The 24,941-nt window shown below is 34.4% G+C and overlaps 1 protein-coding gene across 15 annotated transcripts in view; it reads right to left on the bottom strand.

Moving 5' to 3' along the window:
* The window catches only part of Mycbp2 (MYC binding protein 2), a 249,377-nt gene that overhangs the window by 43,121 nt on the left and 181,315 nt on the right, over nt 1-24,941 (bottom strand). For 6 of the 15 annotated variants that reach the window (XM_028864803.2, XM_028864805.2, XM_028864804.2 and 3 more), the window contains 8 exons: nt 23,423-23,497; nt 20,552-20,776; nt 19,567-19,699; nt 18,321-18,443; nt 15,504-15,683; nt 6,691-6,792; nt 1,114-2,757; nt 67-236 (listed from right to left, as the gene is read on the bottom strand). In XM_028864803.2, coding sequence (XP_028720636.1) covers nt 67-236; nt 1,114-2,757; nt 6,691-6,792; nt 15,504-15,683; nt 18,321-18,443; nt 19,567-19,699; nt 20,552-20,776; nt 23,423-23,497 — 2,652 coding nt within the window. The remainder of the gene's footprint in view (nt 1-66; nt 237-1,113; nt 2,758-6,690; nt 6,793-15,503; nt 15,684-18,320; nt 18,444-19,566; nt 19,700-20,551; nt 20,777-23,422; nt 23,498-24,941) is intronic. The other 9 variants (XM_028864811.2, XM_028864812.2, XM_028864806.2 and 6 more) reach the window with 8 other exon arrangements.

The raw sequence follows: 24,941 nt of genomic DNA, 5'->3' as shown, positions 1-24,941 counted from the left end.
ATTATATATTTCTGTAAGTTACAGCCATATTATAAATTATATATAACTTGAATGGAATAAAAATACCTTCTCCCTTGCAGCAGCCTGCTTTTCTCGGAGGTACTTTTCTCTACAGCGATCACACACGAGGTACCAAGTGCTTCCTCCCATTCCCCCATCACCACAGTTACCAGCCCAGCCTCCACAGAAATGCCCAATGCTATTGTACCCTTGTCCACCAGCGTATCGGCCACAACCTGGAAACAAACAAAAGACATGTATTTAAAATTCTGAATGTCTTTGATCCTTACTACTTACATGTCAACAATAGATGCATCTTTTCAATGTAAGCAAAATCTTGAAGCAAGTATGTAATTTTTTAAAACGCTAGTACATACATTAGAAAAAGCAGCATACTTGATTTAAAAAAAAAACTATCAATTAAATGATGCTCAAAATGTTTGAGATATTCTATTTTTGAATGAGCACATTAAGGAAACAGGGACTATGGTACCTGTAGATTTATTTAAGAATGTCAATAAAATATACACATATAAAAGAATGACAAGTTTCAGAAATCAAATATTTGTAATACCATATGTTAAAAGGGAAGAAAATACTGATACTTGAAGTAAATGTTAGGATATTAATATATGGAAATATTTACCTAACATACAGTTCTCTGATACAACTAATAACACTTACATAGGAAAATCCCCCATCCCAATCAGTATAATCCATTTAACTGAACTTTTTAACAGGATTCTAAATCTGAAGATCTAATCGATAATTAGATCTTCAGAAGAGGATGGAGGTATGGCCTCTTGTTTAGACAGGCCATTATTTCCATCGTGTAAAACCTTCATCTCAAACTTAGGGATAACATATAAAATATTTAAAAATATTTAAAAATTTGCTATACTTCAATTAAATAATATTAAATTTCTTGATCACAGTATTATTAGAGTTTCTCTACCTCTTTAAATAAATTATTCACGGTGGTCCATGATGTGAGATTTTATAAATTTGGGCAACTGTTTCCCTATACTTTGATATACTTCAGACGACCGTTCAAATTAAAGTGATCTAGATGACTAAAGCTAAAGCATACACACCCACAACTAAACTGCTTACCTGGGTGAGCTTGTCGCATGTGATAGGTGACTGGGTATGGGTGGGACTCTCCGCACAGCTCACAGATAGTGTCTTTCTCTGGTCCTCCTACGGCTAGCTGAGCCATCTCACCAAACAAATTGCCCCTTGGCCGAAGTTCCGTCTTTTCTTTTTTCTTTTTTTCCTTTTTTGTTTTCTTATTCTCTTTTTCACACTCTTTCTTTTTAAGGACTGCACAGGAACCTGGACTAGGAAAAATCATATTCTGGGAAGCAGCTTTGATTGTAGCCAAAGAGATATCTTCCCAGAAAGCCACAAGATGTTGTAATGTTAAGGGAAGCGGAGACTTAGACTTCATCGTATGATGCACAGACATTTCAAAAGTGGCTTCCGATTTTCCATCCTCACATTTTTCATGTAGTGGTGGTTCCTTAAGCATAGACAAGACTTTATTTTTGTTGATACTACCCATCTTAGATATATCTGGTCCATGAGGTGCAATGTTAAACATATTTAGAGCAGATGATATTTCCAATGAATGTCTATTTTTTAACTTTATTTCCTTTTCCTCTGTGGGTGGCTGGCTATTCAAACTGCTTCTTATAGGAGCATGTTCTTTGGAAAGTTCAGGATTAAATTTCAGGAAGGAAGAGCAGGCCATTGCATCGTGTACTATCCCTTCGTGCCACAGAAAAGAGGCAAAGACAGCCCTGGCACACTCAGCCACAGACGGAGACATGGCTTGCTTGGCTGGCTCTAGAGATTTGGCTCCATCTCCTTTGAAAAGGAAGTTAGATTTTTCTTTTTTGGGCCTGGTGTGTCTGTTAGCACATTTCCGACTTATTTTGGGTGATGCTCTCATTTCCTGTTCATCCTTCAGGGGTGCTTTTCCTATGCTGAAGTGCACTTTATTTGAAGCTTCATCCACACTCTTAAATTCACTGTTTTCTTCACAAGTGCCGTCTGTGACACTGTTTGTTTTTAAAGTACTTGAAGTACAGACTTCAACTACCTCACTGTGGAGGTTTTCCTGGACCACATGGGGAGAAGGGGCTCTGTTTTCAGATCCAGGGGAGTCTTTAGGATCCTTTGGTACTGGTTTTGGTTTTGGTGATGTGGATCGCCCCCTTAAGGGTTCTGTAAGGGGCATTTTCTTCTTCCGGAGGGTATCTGGATCAAGTGTATATGAGTCTGACTTGGAACGTTCCCGAGGAGGATCAAGTTTTGTCTTAGCAGGAGCTGTGCTTTTCTGAGGTAGATTTTTATCCTGCGGTGAAGAGGAGCGTGGAGAACCAGCACCAGATGGGCTAGACCTGTTGGTTGGGAGAGTCTTTGGCTTAGGAGATGATGACCTAGACCCTGGTCCTGGGGATTCAGATCTGAAGCTAGAAGACATCCTCCCATCAGACTTCAATGTCTGTAAGGTGTTATGGTTAGGGGACAGTGACCTACTATGGGAATCTGACCTCAGCTTTGCAGCATCAGATTTTAACATGAGGGATTCACTAGCAGATAAACCTTCTGTCCCCCTTGGCTTCTTCTGGTCAGCAGTAGTCCGGCTCACACGCCCATCAGGTTTAATTGATCTGCTGTGTTTAGAGGACAGCTCTGATTTTCCTGATGTAGAGATTGGTCTTGAAGATGTTGAGACAGTTCCTCTATCACCTGTATGATCCATTTCATAGTGAAATGTTAATAAAACGTAACATAATGATAATTTAACCACTAAACACTAAAATAAAAACTACAACATCTACTTTACTTATCATATACAAAAACATGTTAAGAATAAAATTAAAAATGTATCTCATTAAAGTTCTATAGTATCATTACACAGAATACTACTATATATGTGTATAGATGCAAAACAGACTGAATAAAGAGCACCTATTCACCTAGATTAACTATTAGTGATATATATAATCCACAGCCCTTTTATGAATTAATTTAAACTCATCAAGAAACTAGAAAGAGAAAAACCATTTTAAAAACTAAAAAAAAAAAAAAAATCATCCACATGAAATAATCAAGTTAAGATATTCAGGAGATATTAGCATACTTAAGGTAATGACATAGGTCTTATTGAAGAAAGAAACTTCATTTATAAAATTACTGTACTCAATTATAAAAACAAATACAATTAGGTTAGTAAAGAGCTTATAAGAGACATCTTAATTTAATGTTTTGATTAGAATAACATAGTGAAGTCTGAAAATCCTAAAGCTATTGTGTGTTCTCATTGAAGTCAGGTGTTTTGTTATTTATAAACAATTCTGTTTTAAGATCTCAGTAAGCTCAGCTGATAGAACTTGGAGCTGAAGGCCCCTGCAGATAAAAGAAACCACAGATCTTTACAGTGACTACTACAGGTCTCAATTGGGCTCTTCATGTCTAGAGAAAACAGAAAAAAAAAAATCTCGTTCTAAGGCAAATCACTAGATAGTTTTAGCTGGACACCATTTGGTTTGGGTATCCTGGCTTTCCCTCAACTTTTCTTTTCTGCATATCATACTTCTCTTTGAAGCAATACAGTCAAGCTTTGGCCCTAGCAGGTGGTTCAGAGTAAAATTACATTTCCTCTTTAAAACAAACAACAGCAAACCACTGTTGTTTATAGTGCAAAAACTGTCTTAGAAGGAAAACAATGTGATCCAAGTGATTCAAGTGTTATGAGAAAACAAATACAGCAAGATGTAATTATATGCTTTTGGAAGAGGTTCTTGAAAAATGAATTTGCTACCTGGGAATAAATGCAGCCTGTTCTCCTTTACCCAAAAAAAGGGATGTGAATAAGTGTGGGTAATGTAGGAAAGTGTAGTCACACTGGAGTCACCTGCATGTCAGAGCAGGAAGTATTAGGACTTTGTGTTCCTCCTGGAAAGTCATCTTTTATGGAGGAAAGACAAGTCTGTGTCTTTTATCCTTCCGTGATCAGTGTTAAGGTCTTGGACTATGTATGGTATTGGTACAGACAGTTTGTTGGATGAACAATATATACTCATTTCTTAATTTTTCTTTGTTCTACTATTCGAACACGTTCAGATTCTCTGAGAATCTACTCTTTACAGTTATGGAGCGGTGACAGCAGCTACCGTGTAAGTTTAGAATCAAGATGAACAGACCATGGGGAGCACAGTGGTGCAATGAACATTCCTTCAGTTGCAGCATTCCAATGTTTAGCGAACAAATGTAGTACTTTGATAGAATAAAGGTATTTTGCACACTATTTCTTGTAATGTTTTACTATTCCATCATGAATTTCCTTCTTAAACACAGAAGTTGGTCTCTCTCTTTCTCCCTCTCTCCTTTGTTTTGGTATTGGCCCTCTGTGCTCATTTTATTATGTTCTCAAAATACATTTTGAGATTCGAATACATTTGTAAACAGAAATCACAAAAATGACAAGTATCAATGCTAACTGGGAAGATAAGGTAAACCAGGTGTACGTCTGACAAGTACGTGCTCCCCTACTGTTCCGAGGTAGTCTAAGACGCTATTGTTCCTTTTACCTTCCTGACCTAGTAGTGCAAAGCAAGTTTTATAAACAAACACACTGTGTTTGGGAGAATTAACATCAGTCTACTCCTAGCCAATTGGGGCTCTTTTTGTTGTTGTTTCTGTTTTTTACCTAAGAGTTGGAAGTTTTTAAATCACCCGTATCACACTTATTTTAGGAGCAGGAATCAAGATAAATAAGTAGTACACCTTATATTTCAAAATCTCATTTCAAAAATAAATTTTAACTGAATTTTCTAATTCATAGAAAATATCAACTTATTTTAGGATTCCTACTTAATTAGAAGGGCTCAGACAAGATTAACCACAGCTCCTCCAGTGTGTCCTAAGGGTTGACTTACATGGTTTGGTGAATACATCTATCCAGGAGCACATGGATGCACAGTGCTGGGATTGCTCTACACTGCACACACCCACAGTAGTGGGTTTTAACAACACAATCCGTCAAGCATTGGGAACGTCTCTTGTCCTGTATGTGCACACGTGTTCTACTCAGAGGATTAGAAACCACAAGCATCCGCCTTCTCTGCTTCTATGTCTCTAGCAGGGTTCTATTTTCTTAGGGTCTGTGACAACTGCTAAGTATCTGCTGAAATTCAAGTGCATAAGTAATGGCAGAGAATTTCTTCCTAAGATGTGTTTATCAAATCAATACGAAGTCCTTTTGAAGAACATATGTCTTCAAAATGTTTAAAAAATATTTTTTTTTCAAAAAAACAAATGTTAAGAGCAGCAAATGTGTAAACTAATTTTTGTTTATGCTCCTCAGGTGACTATCATGTGGATGTCCCCAAATAACAATAAAAATAAATGCTTCATTAAAATTATTGGATCACACATGCTTTCACATGCAAAACAAAATTTGGCTTAATAATTATATTTATAATATGTAAATTTAGGCAGTAAGCAAAAAAAAAAAAATTCTAACCTCTATGGAATCATTAAGAAGAATGGGCTATAAAAAGTATGTGGAATCAAACAAATTAAATGTTACTGAATGTGTTACATAGGAAGGATGCATTCATTAAGTCACCAACACGATTTTTCTTAGCCAAATCATAGTCAGGGGATATGACACCATACTAGAATATAACACAAATAATACTATATTGTAATATGGTATGTCAGAGCATGTTGCATATATTTGGTTATATGACCTAATTTGCTAAATAATATACCATATATGGATCTGTTTTATAATCCTATTTACTAACTTTATTTTTAGTTTTTATATGTTTATTTTTTCTTAAATATTTTTTGACACGTGTGTGTGTGTGTGTGTGTGTGTGTGTGTGTGTGTGTGTGTGTATGTAGACAATTTGTAGGAGTTGGTTCTGTTTCCATCATGTGGGTTCCTGAATGGAATACAGCTGCCACACTTGGCAGCAAGTGGCCTTACCTTTAACTAAAGATCACTTTATGGTAAAAAATTTCATTAAGCATTTGTAGTACTCTAAAAAACTAAACGCATATTTTAAATATTTTGAAGATGTGCCTATTAATCATGTAACACTTCTAAATTTAAAATATTAAAAGGAAGTCACTATAAAAATACTGTAAGAAAAATTCATGATAGACAGGTGGTAGTGTATATGCACTCATGTGCCTGTATGTTACTCGTTAATAATCAAATTTTAAAAAAGCTTTTAACCTAATTTTCAAAATATTTCTATAAAAACTAGAATGGTACAATGTATTCAGGCTATATATAGTAATACAAGTTTGAGATCAAGTCTGTATATATGATACTACATTTATCCATGTGCTTTATGGTTCACACATATCATATTGTGGCAATTCTTTTCAATTTCCTATTTTAGAAGACCTTACAAAGGCTTTAAAGACTAACAAGAATGGTATCTGTAATCCCAATTGCGATAAACATGCATAACAGGATAATTTATAATATAATATGAATAGGTACATCATAAATAACTTCAAACACATACAATTCTAAATAAAATGATAAACCTTACTTTAAAAAAATGGAATGGGATGAAAATGACTGAAGTGAAATGAAACTTTCTAGGCTCATCCTCCGGTCACTAAGAATGGCCCATTCACAGATGCATGTATACCCACCCTTCAGTTTGTGAGACAGAGATGAGAGAGCAGAGGCAGGCCCAGCTACACCAAAATTTTTGTAAATGCGCTCACGAGAAGCAAGGTTGCGAGATGGAGATTCTACGGTGGAAAACATTGGCAAAGAAGCAGCACAGATTCAATGGAAAAAAAGCTTACAGAGAACACAAGCAAAAACAAAGCATTTCAAACGGTCTGTAATTACACACTTACTTAAAACTGTTCTAAGTTTTCCAAAAGGTTTATATAAAGTTAAGATTTAAAACAAAGGTCAAATTAATGTCTTTAGATGAACTGTATGTGTAAGCATGTCCAAATGTGTTATCAGTAAGGCTTATAGATCTGATAGATCAAATTTGAGTGTTCCTCCTTAGACCAGTGTTTCTTTAGTTTCTTAAATTTCTGTGCTTGTTTATCTGAAAATAAGGGTTTATACATAGAAATAATGGTGGTAGAGAAAGAAATATTATTTGTAGTTTAACTATTGCCTCCTAGTTTTCTGAATGGATTCATTATCATAGTTTCCCAAACATGTATCTCAGAACGGCCCCATGTTGATGTCTGCATTTTTCTACTTTTTTAAGGCTAACCCTAGTATTTAGTGTTTGTTTTATAGATCTTTTATCTAAGATAATAAAAATTATTGGCAAGAAATCTCACAACACAAATAAAGCACATTTAAAACGCTTTGGGAAATATTAGACATTTTACTGATTTTTTTCATGCAAAATGAATGTGTATGCAATATTAAATAATATAGACTTTAAAGCAAAGTAATCTAAAAAAAATCTGAATTTTCACACCCACTGCAACATCACATTTCAATCAATGCAATTAAAATTATTCAGTAGCTCTGACATAAACTTTAGTAATAAGATAACTTTTAAAAACATTGAAAATAAAGATTTAGAGGGTCTAGGGAAATGGTCCAGGGGGTAAAGTGCTGGTTATGTAGGCATGAGGGCCTGAGTTTGAACTCCCAGCACCAACATAAAAGCTGGATGTAGCAACTGAGAAGATGAGACAGGAAGATCCTGGGGTTTCACTGACTAGCTAACCTAGAGGAAACACTGAGCCACATGATCAGTCAGAGACCCTGTCTTAAACAAAAGAAGGTAAAGAGCCATAGAAGATGACACCCAATGGCTGTGCATGTGAATTTGTACACATATATGCACATATAAACAACATACATATACACACATGCCCACCCAAATAAAATAACTTACATATAATCTATACTTTTAGGATAGTATGAATGGTATTTTTGACTGATTTGTTCTTATAGCTGATTTTTAAAATGCATGACTTACAAATTTAAAAAAAAAAACTCAATGAAAGATACTGAGTATTATATATCAGTGACTATTCTAGGCACTGAAAAGAGAATGATGGAAAAAAAAAAGTCCTCACTCTTACAGCACTTATATTGTATAAAAGCTGAAACAGATGAAACTTGGGAGTCCTTATCATATAATGTTGATAACAGTCCAGCACTGGATAAGACCACGCTGGGAGTTGGACCCACGGGTGCAAAGCCTTGGACGCTTGTGGGAAGGATATAGGAAGAAGACTAGAAGTGAGTCAATGAGACAACATATTCAACAGGTGAATGAATGCTTCTAGGAGGAGTGCAAAGTACCGGGGCTGTAGAACTCACACAAGCCAGAGACGTCCCTCTGGCTCAGGAGGGAAGCTCACTGTGTGTTCAATAAAAAGAGAAGAATCGACAAAGACAGTGTAATAAAGTCATCATGAACTAAGTTAAAACTTCACACTTTATCTATGAAATCAGAAGGTAATGCAAAGAGATTCTTGTGTGTTTAAATCTCATGCTGCAGACTTTGTAACCACTGTTGAGAATGTCATGTCAGGAGGGTGAAAATTTTGATGTTTTCCTCTTCTTCAAGAGATAAGCCACAGAGCAAAAAATGGCCCAGTGGTAGAGAGCCCATCTAGAAGCCCCATGGCCCTTGGTTCAACCCCAGCGTTCAAAGGAATGAACAACCAAGAGACAGACTAGGAAGAGACAGCTGCTGAATGGGATCGATCTGTCAGCCAGTCAATGCTGTCTGTCTCCTAGGCAGGCTTGCTACAGCCAGTGGGAACCTGTCTTATCAGGAAGAGGCTGGGGGTGAGAACTCCAAAGAATACCATACTAGCCAGACCTTCCCTTGTAAGACAAACTCCTTTAGAGACAGGTGGATCTCTCTGAGCCTGGTCTACAGAGTGAGATCCAGGACAGGCACCAAAATTACATGGAGAAACCCTGTCTCAAAAAAAACCCCACCTCCCCGCCAACTTTCTTAAAGTCATTTCAGCATTTGATATCTTCCAGGCTGTACTGCCATGTATCATTCAGAATAAAGAAGAAGAGAATTTTCTCAGAGTCTAAGGAATACTGTTAAACGACTAAAGAATTTAACCTGTGACCGAGGGATATTGATTCTGTTCACAAAAGAAAAGGTAATGAAAAAACAAAAACACAACACTTTACGAGGATTAAATAAGTACTTAAAAATATTCAAATATTGGTGAAACAACCAATTATTTGATTCATTTCTACAATATTATTTCCTTTTTGGACATCAAATCCTTAACTAGAGACAACAGCAATAACAATAAATCAATGGAAAAAAATCAGGAATTTCTCCGGTGCCCATCTGAAGCTAATGCTATCTGTTCCATGGAAAAGTACCCCTCAAACATCATGGCTCTGTGGGGTCACTAGTTCTTCATTTTCAATCCTAGGTACCACATTCTCTTTAATATAAAATTTACCCCTAAAACAACACTTTTTTTTTTTTACTCATGTCATTAGTACTTTCATTTTCTTTGCTTTCAATCTCAAGTATCAAGTTCAAGTTCCCTGATTAAGCTATTTGTCACAAAAACTGAACTTTAAAGCTATTATTGAGTACTAAGGATAAGCAAACAGTAAACCTTTCATATTTTAATAAGTAAAGCATTCTATGAAGGTATGGCTCCTGGGTCATTGCTGAGACTATAAACTCAAAGAATCAAGACATCTGTTGCCCTCTTGTGGCAAGTATACAAAACTGCAGGTTCTCAAAACTTAAAAATGTCATCAACTATTATTTCACTATCAGAAATAAGTAATCCATTAGAGAACTATGATAACATAATAGCTCTTCACAGATCCTGATAGAAAATCCTGCAAGAGTAATAGCTCAACAATGTCATATGCATATGAAATAAAAATCAAGTTGAGCACTTATTTTAGAAAAGGATAAATGTATTATTAAATTAATTTTTGCATTCAAATTTTAAATTTCCTATTATGTGCTATAATCAAGCTATGACATTATCAATGATTTTTTTAGGTTCCTGTTAGGCAATACTAAATATTAGTATTGAATCAGTTTATTCTACTGGAATCACATTCCTAAAGCACTTATTATTTTTCCATCATTTTGAAGTCTGACTGTAGGACAGTAAAGAAACTGTGGTCAAGTTGTAATGTATGAGAGAAGAATAAAAGTTAAAAAAAAATATTAGGAAGGACAATATGATGGAAATTATTATACTGAATGAGCAGTTCAGGAGGGTCAGTTATCTAATTATACTACATACATTAGTATTAGCAAAGCCAAGAGAGGAAGAAATAATAGTGATAGGGCTTTCAAGGAATATTCCATCAGATGCTACAGGTAGCAAGAGATAAATTGTTGGCCCTATAATGCTTTTGCTTTCCATGTTATCTAGCTCTCAATTCTGAGGTTTTTGGTGGCATAATTTTTCTGTCTTATTAAAATTAATAGACATAATTCTGGAAGAGGAATTTAAACAAACTTTAAAATGTTTTAAAAATGATTTTACAATAACGCTCAAATTTTGGTTTTGGCCTGGCAGCTTATTATATTCATGTGTGCACAGTTACTTTTAAGATGCAGGGAAGGAATATTCTAATTTTACAAAGCCTTCACAGTAATAACAAATGTGTCAATAACGGTCGCTGAGTTTCTTTACTTAATCTAACTCCTAGTGACTGCACGTTTCCATTTTGTGGAGAGAACTGTGGACAGTGTTGACGTCACAGGCTCCTACAACAAGCAGCAAACGGCAAGGTCTAATCCCCCGACCACTCCCTTACAGTTATTCATTTTCAAAACATTAAGAATAAGCACACTGACTCGTGTAGAGAGAATAACTGAACATCATGCAGATTCAAGAGTACATATAACTAGGCGGGGGATGCAGCTCAGTGGAAAAGCTTTTGTCCAGCATGCCCAGCATGGGCTTGGTCCTCATCAAGGAAAACAAAGGAAAATAAGAGATACAATAAAGTGTAATGATTACTCTCACTTTTATCAATGTTTCAAATGATTTAACAAATATTGGTAGTCATCATTATTATATAATCCTAGTATGTCAGCCGTATGGAATGACAGTATATCAAAATATCCAGCTGTTTTCTTTGTGGCATATATATCAGGAGAAATACAGAATTATGTGAATAGAAGAGGAGACTAAGACATGGGATAAGAATTAAAATTTATTTACATAAGCATTAGTATACTAAAAGAATTTTAGAAGAACAAAAGGACAGATTCCAATGTAAGCATAAACTAGAAATACAATTTCTACTAAAGTATGACATTGTTCCACATGATTGGAGTGTGTCAAGATGGAAGAAAATACAAAAAGTTGATAACCCTCCCAATATAATATTTCTATAAATAACTTTTCGTAGCACATTACTGATTATACATTAAATGCCAATATAACATAAAGGAAAAGGATTTATTGTTTATAATAGATGGAAAACTTATGAGTAGTGTTTGATGGCATGTATCCTAGATCTCAGAATAACTTCAAAATATTCTAAGAAGAACCATGTTGTTCTTTAAGCAACATTCTGAAATATAAGAGATCTGGAGGAATTCTCAGAATAAAAATTTCTCTTTCAACAAACTGCTTGTTATAAGGGGAAAATAGAAATCATACACCAGAGAAGTCATATATTATGATCATAGGTGATTAGCATTAACCATGCCCATGCCCTGCCTCCAGGAGTAATATCCTGAGGAGTCAGTGACCAGCACATTCAAAACAGTTAAATGGGAAACACAAGCAAAAGTCTTTTAGAATAAGACACTTTTAAAGTATAGCACACAGAGAATGAGAGAAAAAGGCAGGAATCATCTTGCTGCAGCCATGTAGGAATGTTAAATACTGATAAAGTAGAGGAACTATTGCATTCTTCTGCAGATGGGGGAGGAAAAGAGAGAAAGAAGGGGGAGTCGGAGCAAATTTTGGCATATGTTATTACAAGACAGCAGGAAACACACTGATTGTAAATTATTATTTATAAGAGAAGTGTGATTCCTTAGCCAATAAATTCTCCATGAATGTCTAAAACACTTTTGGAAGTTATGGGGCAAAAACAACACTTAAAAATGAAAAGAATAAAAATATGGAATAAGCTTTTAAGGTAATTATTGCTGGGCATAGTGGCACACACCTTTCACCCCAGCACTCAGGAGGCAGAGGCGGGCAGATCTCTGATTTCAAGGCCAGCCTGGTCTACAAAGTGAGTCCCAGGCTAACCAGGACTACACAGTGAGACCCTGCCTCAAAAAAATAAAAAAAGCAATTATTATTTTAGGAATGGAATATTCTTATTCACAGTTGTCCTTTTTCAGTTTATCCTACTGCAATCACATTCCTAAAGCACTGATTATTTTCCCATCATTTTGAAGTCTGACTGTAGGACAGTAAAGAAACTGTGGTCAAGTTGTAATGTATGAGAGAAGAATAAAAGTTAAAAAAAAAAAGAAAAACCCTAAACTCACCCATTTTTCTCACATTCCTACACGGGTATAAACACACAAAGGGAAATCCTTTTGTTTCCCTTGTAGAACAATAATTTTAGAAGAGTAATAGCATTCTATTTAAAATACCTTTTTAAAAAGCTTTTATTGATTCACGTCATGCATTTCGATCCCACTTATCTCCCCTTCTCCTCGCATCTGCCTGCTACCCTTGCAATCTCCTCCACAAATCAAAACTAAATTTAAAAGGAAAAACAAAAACCAAACCAAACCAGAAGAAGAATCTTGTCCTGGAAGCTGTGTGGGTGGTTTATTTGTGTATTGATTTTGTATAGCTAACCAAAGACCTGAGTTACAATAGTTAGGAAATCTGTTTTTCCTTTTATACTAATGCAATACTTAAAAAGTAAAATTATAAGAAGGAATCAATCTGACCAAAGCTAATACTCTAATGTTGGAACTATCTGTAAACAGAACTTCAAAACAATGTTCATTAAAGAATAGACTGTGTACTACTTATGAAGACAAGGCTGAAGAGAAAGCATGGCATTGGTCATCAGTAGACACTGATGCTCAAGGCTGGCACCACCACTGTATTGTGCAATCTACTAGGGAAAATCCTTTATAAACTCTCTACTTGTTTTACTTGTGAAATGGAGAAGGTATGATTTGAGATAAGAATGTATTAACATGCTGAAATATGATGTTTACTACATAGTGCTGCTGTCAGTACAGGCAACATTAGTGAACATGAGCAGTGACACATAACGTTTTACTTTCATAAAACCATAAGACAATCCTCATTTGGTAGTGAGAACAAAGAAGTGTATAACAAGATAAAATACTGGTGGGATGAATGCCAATAAAGTCCTTGTCTTATGAATACCCGTTACTCTGACTTTCCTAACATAAGAAAAAATAGGAATAAATTGTTTTCAAAATATTTTTTAAGATTTATTTATGTATTTTATGTATATGAGTGTTCTATTTGCTTGCATATCTGCATGATGGAGGAGGGTATCAGAGAGAAGAGGGCATCAGAACCCATTATAGATGGTTGGGAGCCACCATGTGGATGCTGGGAATTGAACTCAGGACCTCTGGAAGGGCAGCCAGTGCCCTTAACTACTGAGTCATCTCTCCAGCCCTGTTTTCAAAATATTAAGACTATATTTCAGAACCATATTTCCTTAATGTTATGGTAAAGAGACTTATGTTTTCTGTAATTTGGAAGTCAAGAGTTCAGGGATACTCTGTTGAGACTCTGAGGATTTGAAAATGATCTAAGAACTTCCCACTGTTGGGGTAAAGCAAAGTCATGATTCAGAATAGGTCCTAAGATCTACCTAGGCCATGGATACATTGTAAGGTGGAGGGAAAGGAACTGGTGGTAACTGGTGGTACTACTAACATACACAATGTAGTGAACATATACTGACATAAAAACATTTGGAACTATGATACAGCTAGACGATTCAAATTTATTGAGATCTTTCTATGTCATTGGGGAGGCTCGGAGTCCTAACATATAAAAGGCAAGTGCTCTATCATCAGGATAAACCCAATCCTTGTCCAACAAATGGCATCATTATTAGGCAAATTCATCTTATTAAAATCAAATTTGAATGAATTTGAATTTGTTTAATAAGAATTTTTGGTCTGACTCTTGTTTGTCTCCCTTTCCCCTTTTAGAATATCCTGCTATTGGAGCACATCTAACTCTCAAACATCTGTTGCTTCATAAAATTAACAAGCCAAGACTAGGTTTTCCCTTTTTCTTCATTCTTCTGAAATACTGCTTCTCATAGATGGAAAAAGGGAATCTACACTAGTGTGTTTCCTTGAGAGTCTTAAGAGATACATGGGAGTAGACATGTCAATAAGGTAGAGAGTGACAGCAACTACATGTACAAACTACCTGTATTAAACATGCCTGTTACACATAATATAAACCTCATGGTTTATATTCTTCCATATTCTTTAACTCATGTTAATAATACTATAACAATATAACTTGTTACCTAGAATCTCCAGTATTCTCTTAAGTAACTCTAACACCAGTTACCAAAGTCTCGTTGTAAAATAGTAGTTTAGGCTTAAATGTAAATGGACTGTAAGCCAAGAGGTCATGCTTTTAAAACCATATAATGGGTCCATAAATTGAGGCACAGGAAATATTCAGAGTTGAACTCCAGGCAAACAAGTCAAACAAGAAAACCAAGGGGTTAGGATGTGAGGCTTCCATAAACTATCTCAGTGTGTTTATTTGGACAGCCAGAGAACTGGAATGCCAAAAGAACCTACTGTTGTCACAGAGCAGTTTATTTATGTGAGAAGGCTCAGGAAGCTTTTCAGAGAAATGAAAAGTCAGTTCAGTGTAATTTTCATGAACTGATCTTCTAAACCAATGTAGGCTATTATTACAGGTAAAGGGCTAGCGTAATTCTCGACAGTGAGACTGGAATCAACTGATCAATCTCATGGATGAGGAACAAAATACAAAAGATGTGAGCAAATGACAAAGGAAACTTGGAAATCCAACTTGCTACACAGTTCATGGACATCAAGTTCATGGAGAAGAAACTGACATGCACCTCCTTTTTCTACCCAACTGCCACAGTGAAACAGGTTTATTCTTTCTGGGCATGTACCAAATAACAAAAATTCAATGAAAGTCATCACTACAACTAATGCTTACCAAAGCCATGCACATTAAAAAAATAAAACATGAAATAAAAAATGTCTTAACATGTTTTAGAGTATGAATTTGCTAGAATTAGAATAGAAAGAACAATGGTCAGATTTAATAACTCTGTAACTTAAAAATATTTAATTGAAAATAAATGTCTTAGCTGCAGAACATCTTAGCTCTGGATAGTTTAATATTTCAAAAATATGGGAGGGATAACATCTAATTAAATGAAACCAGTCAGGAGAGTTCATAACTAACAGACTGATCAATAACTCAGAAAAAAGCTTCAGAAATGCTTGACGAGGCCAGTGCGGCCGACGACTTACTCTGAAGCTGAGGCTGCTGCAAGGAGAGGGGCTGTCCGAACACAAATGGGCTGTGGACTAGGGAAGAGGGAGCTTTTGCAGCTTGATCAAAGATGGAAGGAGCTGGGAGATTGGGCCGTGACTGAATGGAATTCAATATGGCACTCAGTTGATCACCTGCAGTGGGCAAAACAGTCAACACTACAACTTGTTACTTATTAACATCCCAAATGGCAAAGTCAATGGTGCTTTATGACAGTCAGGCAAATTGAACAGTAAAGAAAGCTATGCCAGTTCAGAAAAGGGGAAGGTGGTGATCACTGTCCTCAAATCAGGGATCTGATTCTACATGCTGGCTAGTTTTGAGGTTATCAATGAACATATTCCATCAGTCTTATATAGTAGTCCACAGAAACAAATCCACTTAAAATTCATATATAACTTTTCCCATTATTTATGACAGAATAAAGGATCTGTGAGGGATATATGTAAGTTCATTCAACATTGTGTTGGTGAGGAGCAAAGAAATGAAGATCCTAGGTATGGTAAAAAGTATTTATTCCATGGTGCTCAATAATAACTAATGCCACCCTGCCTAATCTGAAGACTATTTCATGCAGAAAATAAGTACTACATAACTTCATTTACTTAAAATGTATACTCAAGTGGGACAAAGTACACTTTCCACTCAGCAATACAACTGCATCATAGTTATAAATCAATACTTTAATTTAAAATGATTACTGCTAAGGAAACTGTATTTTTGTAAGAGCAGGAATTACTTTGCTTAAAGAGATAATTTTGTAACTCCTATAATACAAAATATGAATGAATTACCTAATTTGATTGATATTTTCCTTATAATTAAATTTGTAGGGTATTAACAAAATAGCTTAAGGACAGAAATAATGCAATTAGATGAAAAACTGTATTTGTGAAAATCTATGCATTTTAAGTACTTTACATGATGCTGAAGGGGGAAGCCTCATATTCAGACAGGTCAATGCAGAAACTGACAGTGCGTTTCCAGCTGTATTTAACTAAATATAAGTGAAAAATCTCAACTGAGCTGCCAGATGGCACAGATTCATATGGAATTACGTATTTAAGTTACATAAGTACTGATTTCTTTTAAATAAAGACGTTAGATTCCAGAAAATATTTGATAAGTTTATAAAGAATTATTTAAATTGTTGTTATAAATAAAAAGAGTTTTGTAAATAATTTCTTGCTCTTGGGAAGTATAGAAGTCCAGAGAAAATGGGAACAATTGTTAAGCTATACAGTAGTTAGATGTATTTCATCAAATCTAACTTTCTTAGTGCTTTTTCTCAATATAAATATAACAAGTTCTAAATGCATTCAGTTTTAAACAATATTTACAAAAGCACTTTAAAAGTACTTTTGATTTCCACTGAATAAATGCTTACAACAATGTCTATATTTCTTAAAAATGAATTTTATTTTTCTGATACTTTAGTGAATTCCATTTTAAAGACTGACTTAGAGTGACAGCGATACTTTCAGGGTAAAAGCATACATTTAATAAAACATGGCTTTAGGACACTTTATTCCACAGGATCAGTGGCAGTAAGTAAACACTTAAGTTTGAATTGAAGAGTTGATGATAATCGAGAAAAGAAACAAGAACAAACTACTCTTCTCTGTAATAAGAAAAACAAGCTTAAGTTAACAGAAATCAGAGTGATTGGAAGTATGCAAGCAGGTAAAATCTTTCTGTGAGAGTAACTAAATGAAGAGAGTAAAGGAAAGTGTGTGGACATTAATGATGTTAATAATAAAAGTGGCTTTATTTTAAACTAATTCTCCTATATCAAAACAATTTTGCATTTTTTTGTTATTAATTTTTCAATAACTGCAAGTCAGGTAAATTCACATTATATGTGTTCCTAGAAACAAACCCCTATGAATAAATACATTTTTTTTTTAAAAATAGTTTTTTTTTTTTTTTTTGAGAGGGTCTTGATATGTATGTAACCTAGCCGGACCTCAAATCAATGATCTAGCCTAGGCTAGCCTCCTGCCGCTGTCTATGCTGAAGGTACTGACTAAGGCACTACAACTGACTTAATAATCTTTAAAAGGCAGACTACTTCCATGCCGACGACATCCACCCTCCTACACATCACCAGTGGTTTGCTACCTTCTCACAATATTGTGTATTTTCGAGGATTAGGTGCAGTAGAAAGAACATATCTGAATTTACCAAAAAAGGCAATTTTGGATAAATTTCAGGAGGAAATTATCCCAGAAGAATTGCTTAGATTCTCTATGATGTTGATCTGTTCATTAATGCATATAAAACAGCTGTACACATTTTATATTCAAATGCTTTAGCTTTTCCTCTTTTACTGCTTTCTAGCTCATTATGCATAACCATGTTCAAATACATTATCTCATATAACTGCAATTCAACTAACATAACCAGGTTAGAGATTTAAAACCACAGATAACTCATAAAGCCCACATATAGTGTTACTAAGAGAAAATTTTAATAGACTGATTAAGAAAATTCTTTGTTGCTCATTTACATTACTCTCCTAGGAACAGGTCATATCATTAGGGATTCAGACTTTCAGATACAAGTTCAGAACGAGTGCCTTTAAAGCAAACACAATATGAAAAAAAGTCCAGTAAACATAAGCTGAAACTGACATAAAACAATATTGTGAAAAGGAACACCTTTTAAACATTTTGAGTGTTAGTTTTGTAGCATACATTTTAATTTAATGAGGATATGTGGGAAGAAAAAAATGAATAAAAAGTAACAAAAACTTACTGAAGTCCTAAAGAAAAGACTCATACTCAGATGCCTACCTTTATTATTCCCGAGGCCATAATCAAATCCTTGGGCACTGCAAGTGGCCCCTTTATTAAAGGCTTGTACTGAGAAAGGGCTTGGAGGAGGCGTTTGAGAATTCTGATCCAGAAGAACTTGTTCTACAATAGAAGTCACAGCTATCAAGTTAATTTTGTATGCGGTATTCCCTAGTCACATGTCAGAGAAAATGCTAATAAAGAGTACTATGGTTTAATTTAGTCTGACCCTACAGGTAGAGCTGAGCTAAGTCTAGTTCTCAATCAGATTAGCTTAACATTTCAGGGCTTACTTTATTTTTTGTTATATAAAGGGGGAAATTTATTATTTAATAATAAATAATAAAAAATAATTATTTAAAAACTGGACCTATGCTCTTAAGTGGACTCTTATTATGGCATGGTATATTATTGAGTATATTTCTGGGTAAGTAACTCTTATCGCAAACAATTTACACAATGGCATTTTAAAAATAAATTGAACACTAAACTAGGAATAAAGATATCTATATCTCTCATCTATCCATCCATCCATCCATCCATCCATCCATCCATCCATCCATCCATGTCTTCAACAAGTCTACTTACTTTGATATGCTAACTGTGGTGTTTACAAATTAGCTTGCATTTATGGAATTTTGTAATGACACACTAGGAATGTAAGTATAGCAGCCTTTGTCTACAAGAGACACAGCATCTCGGTGAGACATTAAAAGATAAAGTTCTGTCACCATCAGAATACACAGGGGGACAAAAAGGGCAATCTTAGTGAGATCAATGTTGAGAATTAAAGCTGAAAGCTAATTTTAACAACAACAAAGATGCTATGCATGTATTCAACATTGCTTTCTTGAGAGAAAGTTCAGCTAAATGAAGTTTCCCCACACAATACTGCAATTGGTATGAAAACTGACTTCCAGCTCATGGTAGGAGTAAAAATTCAGGCCCAGACTTGCACTGAAGAATGAGGCATACAAATGTATGTTAGTAGAACAAAAGAAAGTTTTTCCTATTATTAACAAAGATAACTATGTTCTCAGCGTTCTTGTTATTTTCTCCTTCATGAACAATCATTTAGTACTTATATATTTTACAAGTCAATTTTGCAAGCTGTTTAAACCTTTAGACTTTCTTTTACTTAAAAAATAAACATTCAAAAACCTCAAGGAAAAGGTAATGCAATAAACATAAAACATATGTATGTTAAAATTTAATCAAAATAAATCACAAATTTAAGCCAACTTGCCATCTTCATGCCGTAGGTATTGGTTTCCGCCTCTGTCTCTAGCTAAGGACCATGCCTCTCCTTCATCACTCTCACAGAATTCTACCATGCTGTTCTTATCCAGCTGCACCCATGTACCTTCAGAATTGGTTACCTGGTACATAACAGAAAGCATGATTGATTGGCTTGATTCTTTCAGGGCATCCAGGCTGAAAACCAATAAAAAGCTTAAGTGATTCTGAACAACATAATGATTCCAACACATTTCTACTACGAAATTAGTTTCTGAAATTAAGACCACAGCCTGAGGTAAGACAGAATTAAAAACTTCTGTAAAATATTATTTATTTAAGCATTTAATTATAATATTGTCTTCAAAGCGCAAAGATCATCTCTGAATGATTTCAAGTATGCCCAAAACATAAAGCTCATCTTTTAGACCTAAAATCTCCTGACAAAGCATACTCATTATTACTAGATTATTGGTGCCTACAGTGTAATTTGAAAATGACCCTGACCCTAAGAAATAGCATGACACACTACATCTTCAAGCTTATCTGTGGAGGCAAATGCCACAGTGGTCTAAAGAATAATTTTATTTGCTCAGGACTTCAGTGAGACCTGTTAATGGGAACAAAGAAATGAAAATTTTTGGAAGGTCACATCTCCATTTCAATTCATAGAAAATCTTTTAAGTGCTGACAACCCATAACAGTACATTTATAATAATAAAAAGACATATTCAAATACGGAGCAGTTATATGTACAATACAACTTATTTGTTAATATAAGCAATACAAATACTGTTTTTTATGAGATAATTATGAGGATTTTTTTTTTTAAAAAAGCACAGAAAATCATGTTAGTATTTCCAACACAAGTAAAAGTCAGCAACATGAGCATTTAAGAACCTGAGATGGAAATGACAATCTGGAAGAAAGTGATACTTGATTATATTACATTAAACTGAGTATCATAAAAGTCATGAAGCCACAAGAATCCATACCTCTCCCACTGCTTTGACTTTGTTTCCCAGAACTAACATTCCAATTGGGATACCTCTAAGGTTGGGGCAGCTTCTGATGTTGTGACCTGAAGGGCCTGTCTTCACTACCTTGTACACGCCTGGCCCGCCTCTTAAGAACGGATTATCTTGTTCTTGCATTGTTGCTTCCTGTGGGCAGCAGGAGTTTACGTCTTTGAAAAAGTCATCAGGATTAGTTTTAGGTTCCTGAAAATTTTAATAGGAAAAGAAAAATGAACAAAATATAGTCTATTACTACTTTCATAATCCTATGAAGAGATTTGAAGAAAGTCTACAACATTTCCAACTAAGAATATATAATTAAAATATTAGCTAATACCACTACTAAGAAACCTTTTAATTTTTTTTTTTTTTTTTTTGGTTTTTCGAGACAGGGTTTCTCTGTGTAGCTTTGCGCCTTTCCTGGAACTCACTTGGTAGCCCAGGTTGGCCTCGAACTCACAGAGATCCGCCTGGCTCTGCCTCCCGAGTTCTGGGATTAAAGGCGTGCGCCACCACCGCCCGGCGAAACCTTTTAATTTTTAACATTGATATTTAAAATAAATTTTATGAGAAAAAACCTAGCAGGAACAGGAAATTAAATGATTTGTCTTTTGTACCCCCAAATTTGAAAAATACAATACTATAGTACATGAAACGATGCTTATAACATTTTAGCAAACCACAGTACAAATGAAATATATTTCTGAATTTGCTAGACCACCACTAAAATGCACTAAAGGTGTATTTTTAAAGAAAATAAACTCTATTTATATATATTAATATACGTGTGTGTTTGTTTATATATATTAAAAAGCACTATTTCTAAATGCAAAGACCCTGCTCTATATTTCCTGTTGAATGTCAATGCTATGATGAATTACTTCCAATGGAATACAACAGGGAGATAGACCAATGTATATGTATTTGCTTTGTTTCACATTAGGGGTTCTTCCATTGTCCTCATTGCTTTCTTTGTAGTATTGATGATTAAAATCAGGCCCTTGCACAAGTTAGGCAAGTAGTGAGCTACAACTCCAGCTGACAACTTCTGACCACTTATGACGACTTCTTTAAAAAAAAAAACAACCCAAAACCAAAAAAAAAAAAAAAAAAAAAAAAACTACCTGTAAATATAGTAGTAGGAAATCTATGATTTGTATTGAGTAAAAAATAACCATACTACAATACATATAAAATTAGGATAAAATAAGAATAAAGTTATATAAATAATGACAACACTAGCACTACACACGATAAACTTTTATAGCACATTTCTATTCCTAAAAGTATCTTTGTATTAGCAGATGAATATGTATTCAAATAGACAACAGGGTATTAAAATAAGTACTGGGGCTAAAATATATGCAGATTCAAGAATTTTTATGTAGTTTGGTAATGCAATGAAAAATAATTACTAGCTTTTTGATTGCTGTTTTGAGATTAAGTCTTGCTATGTAGTCCTGACTGTCCAGTAGTCAACAATCCCCTTTACTTAATTAAGCAGCCTCCTAAGTGATAGGATTACAGGTTTGTACCTATAATCTAGGTTCCTCACAAGATACTTTGTAAATCATCTGGTGGTAATGAAAGACCATAAATTTTTACTTAAACAAATATATACTATGAAAATAATTTATTTACATTTATTGTAATTAATACTGCCTATATCATAGCCTTTACATATTGGCAACTTATTGGAAATAAGATCTTTAGTGACTTGAAAAGAACACTAGAAATGTAAGTAAATTAAACTTAAATTGGACATTCATTATTACCATGAATATATATTGGTAAAAATTTGTATATACACTTTTATAAATATAAATAGAACATTAAAAATAAATTAAAAAGTATAATAGGATATAAACTTTGAATAGTGCTAGTATAATCACAAGAGTCTTGAGTAAACATTTAAAAATTCCTACTTGTCAATGGTAAACTTCAGCAAATACATTATGTCATAATTAGAGGAGGCAACTTTTAGTCCTATTTACAAGTGCCTTTGAAATCTGCATGTTGATATTAAAAATAACAGCAAAAATGTACAAACTGGGCTGAAAAAAATTTCAGTATTATTTACTGATCTTGCATCCTTTACTAGATTTCACAGTAACTGCATCTTCAAGGGTAACAATGGGGAGTAAGTCAGAGCAAAGCTAAAGATAATCATAACCTATTTATCAAATGTAATATGAGAGACATATTAAGATGGTCAGTACTTTATCTAACTATTAATGGAGCTATATAAAATAAGTAGAAAAAAGTTTTTTTTTTTTAAAGATAAAAGTACTTCTTTTGTATTAAACTTGAAAATAACTGCTGGGCATAAAAATCACAACTGTGTTTGTCATTCTAAAGCAATCTTAAAATATACATTTTTTTCAGTACAGAAATGTGAGACTGTATACCAGAATATAAAATTGGTAAATTTTAATCACATACATACATATTTATATTTATTTCTCATTCAATTCCCAACTTCTTATCTAAAATAAATATTCAAAAGGACAATTCAAAAGTGTAGGCTGGGGGTAAAAGGAAGAGTTAGAAGGTCACAACACCACCAGCTACGTAAGTTCGTTCTGAGCAAAGTAATTTGGAGCAAACTGCTGGAGAAGCTCATCAGAAAACCACTGCAACCAGGAAGCCATGAAGAGTTTCACTTCATTTAAAGTGGTAACACAAGTCTGAGCAAATGAGGGAAAACTCAACTGCAGGACTCTGCAGACTTTTCCCCTGGTAAATTCCAGTTTATTGATCCTAAGCAAAGCCTCAAAGACACAATGTAAAACCTGTTGTACATGCTGAAATACCTGGACAATGTATGATTGTTCCTTACAGTTAACTCACCTGGGGGAAAAAAGCTTTGGAAGTCCAGGAAAATACGTCCAAATCCCTGACTCCTTGGCTAGCATTAAAGATATTCTGAGCGACAAAGTTTAAGAAAGAAAAATATCAACAAGGAAAGGGATCAGAGTATCATCTGCAGAAGATGCGTGCACAGTTACATTTTCTGAAATCCAGCACCAATATGAAATCGTATTTTGCCAAAATGAAACTGAAGCCACCTGAGTAAACCACACACCAAAATTCTGAAAAACAAGGTTTTGTCAAAAGCTCTCCGTAGATATAGTGTGTCATGCCATTTACTAACATCAAGAGCCAGACTTTGCTGGAAGGCTTAAGAGTTAGTGTAAGAAGGAAACCTTGAATCTTTAAATGAGAACATTATTTGTTCTAGTACATGCCAGATTTTTATTTTTTTTTTATGACAGAGTACAATCCGTTGTTTTATAAAGATGTCAACAATAGAGACTACATAGAAAACGCACCTCTTAGAAATAATGGCATGTATGTAAACTATCACTTTTAGTATGAAAATTAAAAAAATAACCCAAATCAAAACAAAGTCATTAATGTTTCCTCCCTCCTATAAATGGAAGAGAGAAAAAAAAAAAGAGAAAGACAGACAGACAGACAGACAGACAGATCTTTGGAAAATTTTCCAAAATCTACTAGCAAATATTTTAAGAAAAGCATAAACACAAGCTGAATCTTTTATCAAAAGACAAGTAACTGGTTTATCTCAAAGTTTAGGAAGTCATAAACACTCAGGATCTCTGCTGAATTCCAAATATATTCTGTTAAAGAACAATTAATTCATGACAACACAGTCCTACTAAAAGTATTTTCACAAACACTCTAATGACAATTACATGATACACGTTTTACACAGACACAACATACTATCAGCCCTCTCTTAATTTTACCTAAAACTCAAACATATTCAACGTGCAGCAATCCTACAAATGTATTGTTTATGTAAAGACTGGTAACAGGTTATTCTGTTTGGACCAAAAGAGGAGGACATTCAAATGTTAACTGAAGTATATATCACTGAAGACTTTAACATGAAAGAAAAAATTAAAATTCCTGATCACTTATGTCATTTTAGACAATGAGAAGACATTTGCTACTTTGTACCTCTTTTTTTCTTAAAGTATGTGTGGGTGGATACAGTAACATACACACACACACATAAACACGTATAAATACTAATTATATAAAATATGTAAAAATGAGTTTCTAGTAATATGCCTACAAATAAATTTAAAATGAAACTGAAACCACAGTCATCATCCCCTTAATTTTAGAATGCATGGCCAATATGTCCTTTCTGTTGATGTAAAACAAAAACGTCACAAAGTGTTCTAAATGTTACTCTGAAGGAAATGACATCCATAGTGGTCAATCACTGCATACAAGAACTTTTGGAGTACTTGTTCCCTGGCCGTTCTCCCTCCCAGAAAACAGTGATGCAGATAGTTTGACATAACACAATATCAGGATTTTAAAAGTATTTTCACAC

Source organism: Peromyscus leucopus, chromosome 9, assembly GCF_004664715.2.
Source record: "Peromyscus leucopus breed LL Stock chromosome 9, UCI_PerLeu_2.1, whole genome shotgun sequence".
In the NCBI taxonomy this organism is placed as follows: Eukaryota; Metazoa; Chordata; class Mammalia; order Rodentia; family Cricetidae; genus Peromyscus; species Peromyscus leucopus.
Note: the sequence above shows the minus strand (reverse complement) of the source record. Positions and strands in the feature narration are given on the sequence as shown.